The sequence below is a fragment of the Dendropsophus ebraccatus genome, chromosome 6, assembly GCF_027789765.1.
Source record: "Dendropsophus ebraccatus isolate aDenEbr1 chromosome 6, aDenEbr1.pat, whole genome shotgun sequence".
NCBI lineage: Eukaryota > Metazoa > Chordata > Amphibia > Anura > Hylidae > Dendropsophus > Dendropsophus ebraccatus.
The window spans coordinates 49,448,795-49,462,094 of NC_091459.1; the positions used below are offsets into that span (position 1 = coordinate 49,448,795).

At 39.6% G+C, this 13,300-nt stretch overlaps 1 protein-coding gene across 5 annotated transcripts in view; it reads left to right on the plus strand.

The window, feature by feature from the left end:
* LAMA2 (laminin subunit alpha 2) overlaps positions 1 to 13,300 on the plus strand; it is a 524,271-nt gene that overhangs the window by 161,388 nt on the left and 349,583 nt on the right. For all 5 annotated transcript variants that reach the window (XM_069974947.1, XM_069974948.1, XM_069974950.1 and 2 more), the window contains exons 8-12: positions 3,065 to 3,243; positions 4,235 to 4,334; positions 7,564 to 7,724; positions 8,471 to 8,611; positions 10,278 to 10,454. In XM_069974947.1, the coding sequence (XP_069831048.1) occupies positions 3,065 to 3,243; positions 4,235 to 4,334; positions 7,564 to 7,724; positions 8,471 to 8,611; positions 10,278 to 10,454 (758 nt within the window). The remainder of the gene's footprint in view (positions 1 to 3,064; positions 3,244 to 4,234; positions 4,335 to 7,563; positions 7,725 to 8,470; positions 8,612 to 10,277; positions 10,455 to 13,300) is intronic.

The window sequence follows — 13,300 nt, forward strand, 5'->3', positions numbered from 1 at the left end:
CCTTTTAAGCACAAACAGGAAAAAACGAAAACGCAAAAACCAAAATTAGCCTGGTCTGAAGAGGTTAAAGGGTAACTATCATTTCAAAAACTAAAAATCCTAAAATCCTGCAGGTGGGTAGTCTTCTTATGATGTGAGCAGCACCATTGACAACATAGTAATACACTTTAAGTGCAGTCTACAGCCTCTGCAGGATTTTCTCAGCATATGCTGCTGCGTTCCCGAAGTAATTGAGTAGTTCACACATGGTAAAACAGCGGCCGCTGTCTGAAATGTTCAACCCGGCCAATACTGCAGTACCGACCTGATGAACATCACTTTTTTTATTGGAATGCGGGCACCCCCCCCCCCCCCCTCAAGCTGACCGGGAGTGATGCTCCTTGTGCAACCGGTAACAACCCCCAAAGGCTGGCCCTGCTTCTTGCCATATCCTCTATCTCTGTGTCACTTCCCTGTCACACTGCCTGAGGAGTCCGAGGAGACAGGAGGATAGCACAAGTTAGGAAGAGACAGGCCCTGGAGAAAGAAGCCTACCAAGGTGCCCCTTAGATATAGAGTGTCAAAGAGGCTGGATGACAGAAATTCCTATTGATCTATATATATAAAGCTTGTCTTGCTAAATCTATTATCTCTACTTTTAAAAGCTTTTAAGTATTAAAATTATATGTGCAATCGGGAAAAAAAATAATATATATATATATATATATATATATATATATATATATAATATAATTTTCTTTGTACAGCAGTGGTCAAATATGACAATAAAGACCCATTAGGAGAAAATGTTATTGTAAGACTCAATGTATATGGGAGGGACTGTTAAATAACAGTTCTTAAATAGCAAAGTGCAACAACCCTTTAATAAAATATTACAAAGGAAGGTCTACCTACTAAATAAACCTTGCTGAAATGTCTCTGTGATTGCCTGACAATGGAGAACTTGCAATAATATGTGAGCAACAGTTTTGTTCCAAGTAATAAGTAACTCCTGCCACAGGGAAAGTGACGGAAAAAAAAAAGAAGAAAAGAACCAATGCGGACTGCAGGTAAATGGCAAAAATGTTGCTTTATTTCATTGTTGAGAGATCTGAAGGAGACACAAATATCTTTTCACTGTAGAGAAAACTTTTGGAGGTATAATACAATACAGTAATAACAGTTCAGCTAAATGAGAGCCTACTCTAACAGTGGGACACGTTCTACAAGTGAAACTTGTACTTAAAGCCACTTCAGCTGTTCCCCAGGCTGATACATTGTTTAAAAAAAAAAAAGCAAAAGTCATACTTTTTATTTTCTGAGATAAATGTTTCCAGAAATATGAGTGAGTTGTACGATCCAGTTAAATGAAATATTGATTTGGTTATCCTGGTGTAATTACTATAGGTCATTTTTTATATTTTTTTGAAAATTGTGTTTTTTCTTTGTGTATTTATTTATCTATATCACTATTAGGCATATTTCATAATCTTACCCTTGTGCAAAGTAAAATAATAGCAGTAGCAAAGTTAGGAAAGTGGTGGCAGAAAAAAACCCTGGAATGGAATAACCTAAAATTTTAAACAAAAAAAAGGCAAACAAAAAAAACCTTTTGTTTTGTGTCACCATATTCCGACAGCCATAACACTTTTCCTTGTTTGTTGATGGGATTTTTTAAGGACTTTTCTTTTGCAGAACAGACTAGAGATTTTATTGGTAACATCTTGGAAAGGAACATATGACTTTTTGAACAAAAAATTTTGGGGAGACAAAATGAAAATATAATAATTGTTTTCATTATTTTATTATAGCATTTACCATTCGAGATGAGCGAACGGCCGAGGTTCGGGTTCGTATGAACCTGAACTCTCGGCTTCTGATTCCCGCTGTCTGCCCGCTCCGTGGAGAGAGTGGATACAGCCTGAGGACGGCCTAGAAAACTGGGATACAGCCTATGGCTATGGCTGTATCCCAGTTTTCCAGGCGGTCCTAAGGCTGTGTCCACCCTCTCCACAGAGTGGGCAGACAGCGGGAATCAGAAGCCGAGAGTTCAGGTTCATACGAACCTGAACGTCAGCCGCTTCGCTCATCTCTATTCACCATGCGTTATCACATCTTTATTTTGCATTATTATCCATTATAATGGATAGTGATACCCAATTTCTATATATGTCTAAATGTTTTACTAAATTTAACAAGTAAAATCAAGTCGAAAAATATATTTTCACGTTGCCATATTCTGAAAGACATTACTTTTTTTATTTTTGTGCAAGATGAGCTTTAATTTTTATTTATACCATTTTTGCAATGCATGCAACCTTTTGATCCACTTCTTTGGAGGCAGAGTGACCAAACTCAGTAATTATGGCAAATTTTTTACACATTTTTTCCACGATCATTTGATCGCTGTGTTACTATACTGCAGTACTTCTGTACTGTAGTGTAGTATAACTGTCAGTATTATACTCAAATATAGCCTGTAAGACCTAACCTGATGCTAGCCCTCACTGGCTTCTCTACATGGCAGGCCTTGAGATCATGATCCGCACTGCAGGGTTGCCGTTGGACTACAAGGGCAATCCCCCTCCCCAGTCAACACTGTAAGTGCCAATATGTCCTGGAGTGCTAACTGTATTACTCCCAGGACGTTCTGGAATTCGGAAAAAAGGTTAATTTTGCCATTTCTACATTTTTTAGGATCTTCCATATGTTGGTGTTAATGATGAGTTAACCTACAGAAATGTATTTCGGGAGGTTATGCTCAAATCAGTAATTTAATATGTTTCAGGTTCAATGGCTGATTCAGGTCTGATTCTACACCAGCTGGACCTAGTGTAAGGAGTTAGAGGGTGATGCATAGTATCACCACTTACCTCCTTAAGCCAGACAATAAATAGTGATGCATAAAACATTACTGTTTATTTTACATTGAGCATAAGGACTATTGAACCAGAAATTTGTGTCATCCCCAGATGTCAAAGAATAATTCACATAAATTTTATAATGCATTAGAACAATAAAACATACTTCATACTTTTGTCTACTTACTAAATAAGTTACCTAACATATTGTGCCTCTCTTTTAGCATGTAATTGTCACGGGAAAACAAGTGAATGCTATTACGATCCTGAAGTGGCTAACAAGAATCTAAGTTTGAATGTTAATGGAGAATATGTTGGTGGAGGAGTGTGTGTCAACTGTACTCAGAATACTGCTGGAATAAATTGTGGGACCTGTATAGATCGCTTTTACCGGCCACAATGGGTACCGTATATTTTACATTTCAATATAAGTTAAATTTTGTTTTAATAATTGATAAAGTATTTATCTATGTGTCTGTCTGTCCATCCATCCATCCTTAATTAGTGTACTTTGGAGACTTACATTTGCTCTTGCATTCTGGTACAATGATCCCTTCTAAGCAAATAACACTAGAGATGAGCAAAGTTTTCAAAAGTTTGGTTCGCAAGGTTTGTTAATTTTTTCCGTACAATGCGTAAATTTGTAAACCAAACCTTAACAATCATCAATACGTACAGATCCACATTCCCCCAGTGTCCTTAATCTCAGGTCTCCAGCTCAGCCAATCACTGACTGAGGGACAGCACCACAGCCAGTGACTGGCTGAGCGGGCTGTCACCCTCGAGAGGCAAGAGTGACAGTCCACTTAGCCAATCACTGTCTGCGGAGCTGTCCCTTCTCAGTCAGCGATTGGCTGAGCTGTGTGTCACTCCAGAGATAAGAGTGACACCCTGCTCCGCCAATCATTGCCTGCAGTGCTGTCCCCTCTCCAGTAATTGTCTGAGCTGGCTGGACACACCAGAGTCACAGAGGAGGACATTGGATGACAGGTGAGCATACCATTTTTTTTTATTGTTTTTTAGATGTAAGCCTACCATCAACAAAGAGTCTTTTGTGTCTCCGCCATCTTGAAAGAATAAACCTTCTCTCATCCCCTAGTAACAGTATTACAGTACTACACTCTTTGCAAGGTTTATACAGATCTGATAAAGAGAATATTTGTTTCTCAAAATGTGTTGTCCTTTACAACACTAACACAAATAGAAAGCTGAAACACTTCTTTAATGGTAGTTCACCCAATTCTTTGGTTATTTTACCTTCCCCTACTATGACCTCTAAAGTTTGAATGTTACACAGAATGATAAAGGCGTATTTATCTTTTATTTATCTGTTTTGTTTAGTTTTTTGGCAATCAAAAATTTAAGATAACCATCTATTTTTATCTCTTTATTAGCTGTCGCCAAACCACCAAAACCCTTGCCGGCCATGTAATTGTGATTTAATAGGCTCATTACATGATATATGTGTGAAGGACTCAAAAGGAGCTACCCAAGGTAACAATTTCACTTCATAATATATAATAAAGACACAAGAAATGCTATACAATATATTTTTTTCTGTTATTACCATAATTAATTAATATGATGTACATGACATAGAGACCAGCCTGACATTAGACCCCATGTTCTTTGCTATTAGCGAGCTTATTTTACAATGTATTACTGTTATTAATATAAGCATTAACATAGTCCATAGTGGTGTAGAGTTTGTCACTACTCACATCAACATCACTCTCCGCCGTGGAATCACGCCAGCCTCCGTGCCATACTGGCAGTCTATTGGAGGGCTTGCGTGCCTCCTCTCTCCACACCTCTACTCAGAAGAATTGAAATGTCATTTCTTCCGCACAGAGAGAGGAGGCCTGAGTCCTCCCATAGACTGCCAGTATGACACAGAGGCAGGCGGGATTCCGTGGCGGAGAGTTCCGCCACAGAATTCCCCAGTTTTACTCTGTGGAAAATGGCCTTCACACAGCCAGGGAATAAATGCAACAGGTGCTGCAACTTTACTGAGACGCAATAGTCTTCAGTGAAATTAGATGTTCTGCAACAGGTTAGGGCAGAGAACTGGCAGAAGTGTTGTGGGAGGGAAAAAGGTTGGGTGGGAGGACTGCGATGAAAAGCTAAGGAAAAGTGCTTTGGAATTGTTTATGAGAAAACTGTATAAGAATATTACACAATGAATTACAGTTTTATTTGGGCATGAACTGGAAATGTATATTGGCAATGAATGTTAATATTATTTGGATACTATATTATCATTATAATATGAAATGATATAACTGTTACACACTTATTATGCATTGATACAACCAGTTTAAATTTGAACATATATGAAGTGAGACAAAACGGACATACTAAAAGGACAGCCATAGGAAATGAAAGTTTTTTCTTTTTCCTAGTAAAAATCTAGCTGATGAGGCACTTGTTATAGGATGTGCTGAATTATTCAGTAATCCCTTTACATAGATGTCTTAAAAAGCCACAAATGCGCACCCATTACTATCCTGTACAGTTAGCAAATAACTTTCATTTTACTGTACTTCTATTATTCACTAGGCCGAATTGCAAATTTTTTTGGCTGTGAACTATTTTTTCAAATGAACAGTAAAATGAATTGCAAACTGCATGAGCCAGGACATTGAATTATACTGAAATTGAACTCTACTATTAAAATGTCAATGAAGCCTTCATGGCCTGATTTTAATGTGGATTGAAAATGCCCATTTTCTTTTAATGTTATAAAGTACAATAAACATGGAGCTGCTGAAGCAAAAATGTGGGGGAAATGATAACCCGAGTGTAATTTGTAAACCACAAGTAATACATATGTGCCACATTATGATAATGCTTACATTATCCGTAAGCGTGTTTCAGGATAAAAATTCATTTGCTGAAAATTGATGTCAGATGCATTTGTAAACTAAGCTTCTATAATAATGACCCATCCTTCCTTTTTTTTTAATATAATAGTTGAATTGTGAGTCAGAACATCATTGATATGCTGACTATGGCCAAAAATGTAGAATGCACAGCTGGCAGATTCATTGCCACTCTAGTCAACGTCCTGTATTTATCTGCTGCTTTATTTTGTGAGGCCACTATTAACATCCTTAGGTACTTTCTTGTTCAAAATAGCGTATGAATGACTTGATGCATTTCCCTGACTGTGAGTACCTATTCTTTTTTTTGATGGATGGAGTTCAGCGAGGCTAAGCATCATTGCACTTGTTTCACAATACATTTTAAAAATGAGTCAACAGAATTGGTCTTGGAGACTATTATACATAATAACGAAATCTTCAAGGGTGTAGTTTAAAAATTCGGAGTCCTAAAACAAACATGAATGTGCCCATTCCCCTGAGTATGAAAATTCATCAAAAGTATCATCAAGGAAAGTATATAATTTTTTGCAAGTCACATTAAAGGGTTATTCAAACAGACAGAAAAAAAACCAAACTTTTAAATCAACTGATGCCAGGAAGCTATGTAGATTTGTAAGATAGTTCTATTTAATAATCTTTCAGCTGCTGTAAGTCCTGCAGGAAGTAGTGCATTCCTTCCAGTCCGACAGAGTGCTCTCTGCTGCCTCCTCTGTCCATGACAAGAACTGCTTGGAGCAGTAGCAAATCCTTATAGAGAACCATTCCAAATGAAGAGTAGACTGAGCAATAGCCCCACTAAAGCCATATGGAATATGTTAAGAATATGAGGCCAGGTTCACACTACTCTGTGACAGAACGACCATTGTCAGTGAAGTTCATCTGGTCAGAACTGCAGTACCGGACGGATGAACTTAATTTCTTCAGATTTGGAATGCAGGTATGTTTGAATGTGCCCGCATTCCAAATCACCAAAGCCGACAACGTAAAGTTTGGCTGGAGCCGCACTTTACATTGTCTGAACAGTCAGCGTTTTGCAGCCGCTATTCAATAAATAAACTCCGGCCAGGATTCCATAGATTTTAATGTGATTGGTTATTTCATTAAATAATGGTGGTGATTACAAAACTGCAACTAAGGTCGTTGTTAAATGAAATTATACGCTATGTGAACTTAGCCTTAGACCATGTTCACACTAAGTATAACACTGGCCCGTCTGTGACCCGGACGGATCACAGAACAGCCGTTGTTACTGAAGATCATCCCAGCCGGTACTACAATACCCGCCAGATGATCTTCACTTCTGGTGAAATCAGATGTGGGCGCCCCCCTGAGCACCCACATTCCAATTCACCACTGCACACAATGGAGCGTGCGTCCAAAGCCGCACACTCCATTGTGTGAACTAACAGGTTCTCTGTGGCCGCTATTCAATGAATAGCGGCCGCAGACAACTGACATGTCACTTTTTCGTACGGACGGATGGAGTGAAAGAAGTATATTCTAAGGCTAGTACCCACTGGAGGGAGAAGGGAGAAACAGTTGCACCTACTACAAGTATATATAGGCATAGCCTTGCTAATTTTGAGACCTCTGCTCCTGGTGACACCCTTCCTACTCTGGAGGACTATATTAGATGGTAAGACCCAGGGGCATAGCTAGGGGTTTAGCCTAGGGGGTCGAGCATCTTCAATGCCAGAAACATCAGAATAACTTATCCTGGAGCAAATCACAGTTATCATAGAAGCAAAAAAAACATAAAAATATATATGGGGTAAAATCAACCACATAAAGACCAAAATGTCATTGCTATTACAATGTGTCTTCTGTTATTTATCTAGACTTGCTAGCTGGATCCTGTTATTGCAAACCTGGCTATGCAGGAGAAAAATGTAATCAGTGTGACCTGGGATACAAAGGCTATCCTGATTGTGTACAGTGTGACTGCAGCGTTTCAGGCAGCATAAATGAAGATCCTTGTGTTGATCCATGTATTTGCAAGGTCAGTGTTGTAGGCCTATGAATTTGCTGTGAACAATCATAAACCAGTATAAAAGTTGTTTTCATTTTGGCTGAAAACACAATGGGGGAGATTTATCAAAGGGTGTAAAATTTAGACTGGTGCAAACTGCCCACAGCAACCAATCACATCTCCTCTTTCCTTTCACCAGAGCTGGAAGCTGAGCTGTGATTCGTTGCTTTTGGCAGTTTGCACCAGTCTAAATTTTACACCCTTTGATAAATCTCCCCCTATGTTCTTAATAAATGTAGGTAAATGTATAGGTGTACACATATTCCTAACAAAAAGTTCTATCAACAGGAGAATGCAGCCAAAGATTATGTTCACACACCGTCAAAATGACGGCCATTTTTATTGGACAGACACCATTTAATGGTAAATATCATCCATTATTTCAAAACAGTGGCTGTAAGTATACGAATAAATGACGTTATTATGAAATAATGAACATTATTTGCTGTTAAACGATAGCTGTTCAATAAAATTGACCGTCATTTTGATGATGAATTTTTTGCCTTTCAGCAATTTATTGTTAAATAACGACCATTATTATATAAACAAATGCAATTATTTGTCGTTAAATCCTGGCTGTCCAATAAAAAAGGGCCGTAATTCTGACAGTGTGTGAACATAGCCTGTCAGTATTTTTACTTGTTTAAATGAACTGATGACAACATAAACATTTGGCTTCAGAATGACACCATTGAAAGTTAATTTATTTCTTCTAGGAAAACGTGGCGGGGCCTACCTGTCATGTCTGTAAGCATGGCTTCTTTAACCTTAAACGTGACAACCCCAGCGGATGTGACCAGTGTTTCTGTTCTGGAGTTTCAAGTATCTGCATTGATTCTCGACTTAGTTACACTAAGGTAAATGCACTGATAGACAATGTTCCAACAATGTCTTTTCAGTTGAAAAATTTAAATTTTTTGTTAATGGTGGCCATTATTAATGATCATGATTATTATTGGTGGCCATCATTATCCAAAATTATCCATTTTTTCAACTAAAAAGACATTGTGTGAACATAGTCACAAACTGTAGTTATGTTGAAATTGATTAAATAAATCATTAATGGTGAATATCTAAAACTGCTGAAGTGTTCTTCTTCCCGACACTCCCTTCCTGTCAATCCATGTCTCGAAAGTATGCCTTCGAGCCACGGAGGGGGAGGGCACATATCCCTATCATTGGTTGTGATGTCCAACAGCTGCACTATGTTGCCACATCTCTGGCTACTGCAAGTATGTAGTTAGTTGTTTAGTTCTATGGGGGAAGAGGCTGCAGTTGCCCCAAGGGCCATTTTGCCTGGAAATGCCCAAAAGCCCTTCTGCCACATGTTGATAAACCTTTATTATAAAGCGTAGATGACAGGTAAATTATCCTTTTGCAGGTTGTATTTTGCTTTACAACCCAGGAGCTTCTATTACAGCAATTTTTAATATTGGATTTGTAGAACATTAGCCAACTTTTAGAGTATATAGTTTAAATAATCAATATAAACATGTAACATAACATATCTGTAGAGCACATTGCTCTGGAAGAGTTTTGGTCCACCTTTCTTTACTATGTGGCAATAGTTCATTGAAGTTTTTGAGCATTTATTTGTACACGGTTCTTCTAAGGTCCAGCCACAGCAGTTGAGCATGAAATCTGAACTTTGACTAGGTTTGCTCCTTGATTCTTTTCTCTTGAGCCATTTTGTTGAAGATTTGTTGGTGTGTTTGGGATAATTGTCCTGTTACAGCCAGTATCAGCCAAGCTTTAGCTGTTAGATGGATGGCCTCACATTTAGAAACATAGAAGATTGTTAGTAGAAAAATACCTCTTGGTTCAACTAGTCTGCCCTTTAAGTATTTCCTTTCTTATTGTCTTAGAATAGATATATGTTTATCCCAAGCAGATAATATTCCATTATTATAGATTTATCAACCACATCTGCTGGAAGTTTGTTCCTTCAGTAAAGTAACAATTTCTTGTGTTGCTTGTGACTAGAGATGAGCGGAACTTTCGGACTTTCGGTCCGAAAGCCGCTCACTTCAGTGCGATGCCTGCGATCCCGGGTGCATAGTTGCGCTCCCAGGAATCTGCGGCCGGAATCTTCCAGGGAATTCAAGATACATTCCCTGGAATCGCAGACATCGCAGGCATACTAATTGAGCAAAGATGCCGTCGGACCAAAAGTCCGACGGTTCACTCATTCCTGCTTCTGACCTTTACCCCAACTAACCTCAGATTGTTTTTTTTTTTCCCTGATATGTTTTATGCCTCAGACTCTCCACTATTTTTGCAAGCCAATGTGATCTAGCATACCGTTTGCTTTCCTACCACCTGGTGACTCATTTTAAGGCTGCCAGAAATCACTACCCCTAAATCTGGAGTCTTTGCCAACACTGAACTGCCAATATGATACTTGAATATTGTTGCCTTTTTTTTAGACCACAAATAGAAGGTGTCTTTAATGTTACAACAGAAATTCATGGTCTATCCAGGCACACTTGAACATATGTTTGTAACAAATGTTTACTTCACCAGATCACTGATATGAATGGATGGTACCTTGTAGAGCTAGATGGTAACATCAGAGTTGCTCCTTCTAAGGATAATTTTGATGGCCCACAGCAACTGAGCATAAAAAGAGAAGATGCACGATCCCAAGGGTTACTGGATGTCATGTATTGGTCGGCACCATCTTCATACTTGCACAGCAAAGTAAGTAGCTTTTTAAACTGATTATTGTTACATTTGATCATGCTTCTAAAGTAACTGTGTTTGGATGTTGAAGAAAAAGAGAATTTTACACATCTGAGACTGTCATCTATTTGAATGCAAAATGGTAAGAAATAAACTTTGTAAATTTGAGAGCGCTACAAGCACAGAATGAATGCTGTCAATTATATTAAGTACAGTGCCAAAATGAGAGTAGCTGCTTGAAAAAAAGTTCTGTATTCAAATAGAAACATATCCTGATAAAATATCCAAATATGGCAATTTGTAGCCAGTGTCTCATTCTAGATGCAATTGTAAATGTTTTATTTCAGGCATATAGCATAAAGGTAAAACAACTATCCATCCATTCCCAGGGCTCTAATAGATGCTGAGAGCTGCGTTTTAAAAGAACATTGATTTTGCAGATTGGCGCTTGTTTACAGTGTCCCTTAAACGGCTTGATAACTATGCAGGAAGAGCTGCAGGAATGAATGTGTGATCGTTTGTGTGGCTTCTTCCTGCACACCCCTCATTAACAGGGTTAGAAGTGAGGCCAATGGCCAATGATTTTTAAGCAGGTCAAAAGAACTCGATCAACTGACAAATGAGTTGATCTTTTCAACAGAGTGCTGGTCCTATTACGCAGGTCTATATTAGCCTGTTTAGCCAATAATGTCCCCATGTAACAGGGCCCTTAGGAATTCCCTAGGCACTATAGATAAACAGAATGTTATGGTCAGTATGGCAAAGGCAGTCTGACAAGACACGGACAGTGAGCCCTGAGCTGACCCCACCCACTGACCCTGCCTAATTGCCACGGACGGCCCTAAATGGCCCGGACAACCACGGAGTCGGTCCCTACACTGAATAGGTGCGACACACAAAGCACAGACAGACGAACAAAACACAATAAGAGGTGTCAGACAAACCAGGTCAGAAACAGTCGGGCGGCGAAGTACAAAAACAGCAAACAAGAGAATAGTCGAGGTGAGATGCAGAGGTCAGAATACAGAGATCAGAGTAACTAAACAGGGAGCTGAGCAGGCGAGTGAACTCTAATAGTCAGCAGGGAAGGGAGAAACTTGCTGCTTTTTATCTTGGATCAGAGATTGGACCAGCCCTGATCCCAGCAGCAAGTTCAGCTGAGAAGGTCAAGCAGAGCAGTAACCCCTGCACTGCCAGGAGTCTGCCAGGAAAAGCGGGTGTGGCTGGCAAATACAACACAATGCAGACAGAGTAAAAAAAAAACACAGACAAACTCAGCGCTTCCTCGACCGCCCGGCACGGACTGAGGAGCGCAAAGTCATATTCCTAACACAGAAAAGTAATAAAACCTTCCTGGTGGTTTGGGATCTAGTGTTAGACCTGTTAATAATCTTCTTTTCCTTAGAATAGATTTAAAATTTATTGCATAAAGTGGGGAAAATAAGTATGTAATACACTGTCGACTTTACAAGTTTTCCCACCTACAAGAATAGAGAGGTGTGTAATTCATCTGTGAGAGACAGAAAAAAAAAATCCAGAAAATCACATTCTGTGATTTTTCAATAATTCATTTGCATTTTGTTGCATAAAATAAGTATTTGATTACGCATCAACCATCAAGAATTCTGGCTTTAACAGATAGGGTAGTTTTTCTTTAAGGCTATGTTCACACTACGTAAAACTACGGCCGTTGCTGATGGCAAAAACGGCCAATTTTTGCGCAGCGGAACACAGCCTATTAAGCAATGGGATCCCGTCCGGAGCGTACACACATCGTATACGCTTCGGCCGGGATGTGTGCAGCCCCGCAAATAACTGACAGGTCAGTTTTCTGCGGCCGGAATTCAGTGAATTCCGGCCGCAGAAAGACCTGTCAGTTCCCACAGTGAAGCAAGTGGCTCCGGCCGCTCGCTTCACTGTGTGCTATGGTAAGCTCTGATGCGGGCGCACGCTGATGCACCCGCATCAGAGCCTTGTGGCCGGAAAGATCATCCGGCCAGAGACCGGCCGTTCCGTGACCTGGCTGGCGTCACGGAACGGCTTGTCTCATATGGTAATGTGAACATAACCTTAAAAAGCTCCTCCTAGTCTACACCTATTACCTGTACTATTTTGCACCTGTTTAAAGCTGTTACCTGTACTGTAAAAACACCTGTCAACTCAATCAATCAATCACACGCCAACCTTTCTACATTGGCCAAGACCAAAGAGCTGTCTAAGGACACCATTTTTTCCCTGGTGTCCTTAGACAGCTCTGCACAAGGCTTGGATGTACCAAAGGACAATAGGCAAACAGCTTGGTGAGAAGGCAACAACTGTTGGCACAATTATTAGAATACTGAAGAAATTGGAAGATGACTGTCAATCTTCCTCAGTCTGTGGCTCCATGCAAGAGCTTGCCTTGTGCGATAACAATGATTTTGAAAAAAGTCAGAGATCATTCCAGAGCTACATGGGAGGACCTGGTCCTTGACCTGAAGAGAGCTAGAACCAGAGTCTCAAAGATTACCATTTTACCATTAACACTACGTCATCATGGATTAAAATCTTGCAGCAATGTAAGGTCCCCCTTCACACACCAGCACATGTCCAGGCCAATTTGAAGTTCACTAATGACTTTCTGTATAATCCAGCAGAGGCATGGGAGAAGGTCTAGTGGTCAGATGAGACCAAAATAGAACATTTTTGTATCAACTTCAGTCACTATGTTTGAAGGAAGAAAAAGCATGAGTGCAACCCCAAGAACACAGTCCCAATCATGAAGGATGAGGGTAGAAACATCATATTTAGCGGGATCTTTCCTGAAAAGGAGGCAGGACGTCTGCACTGTATTGAAGAAAGGATGGATGGGGTCATGTACATTG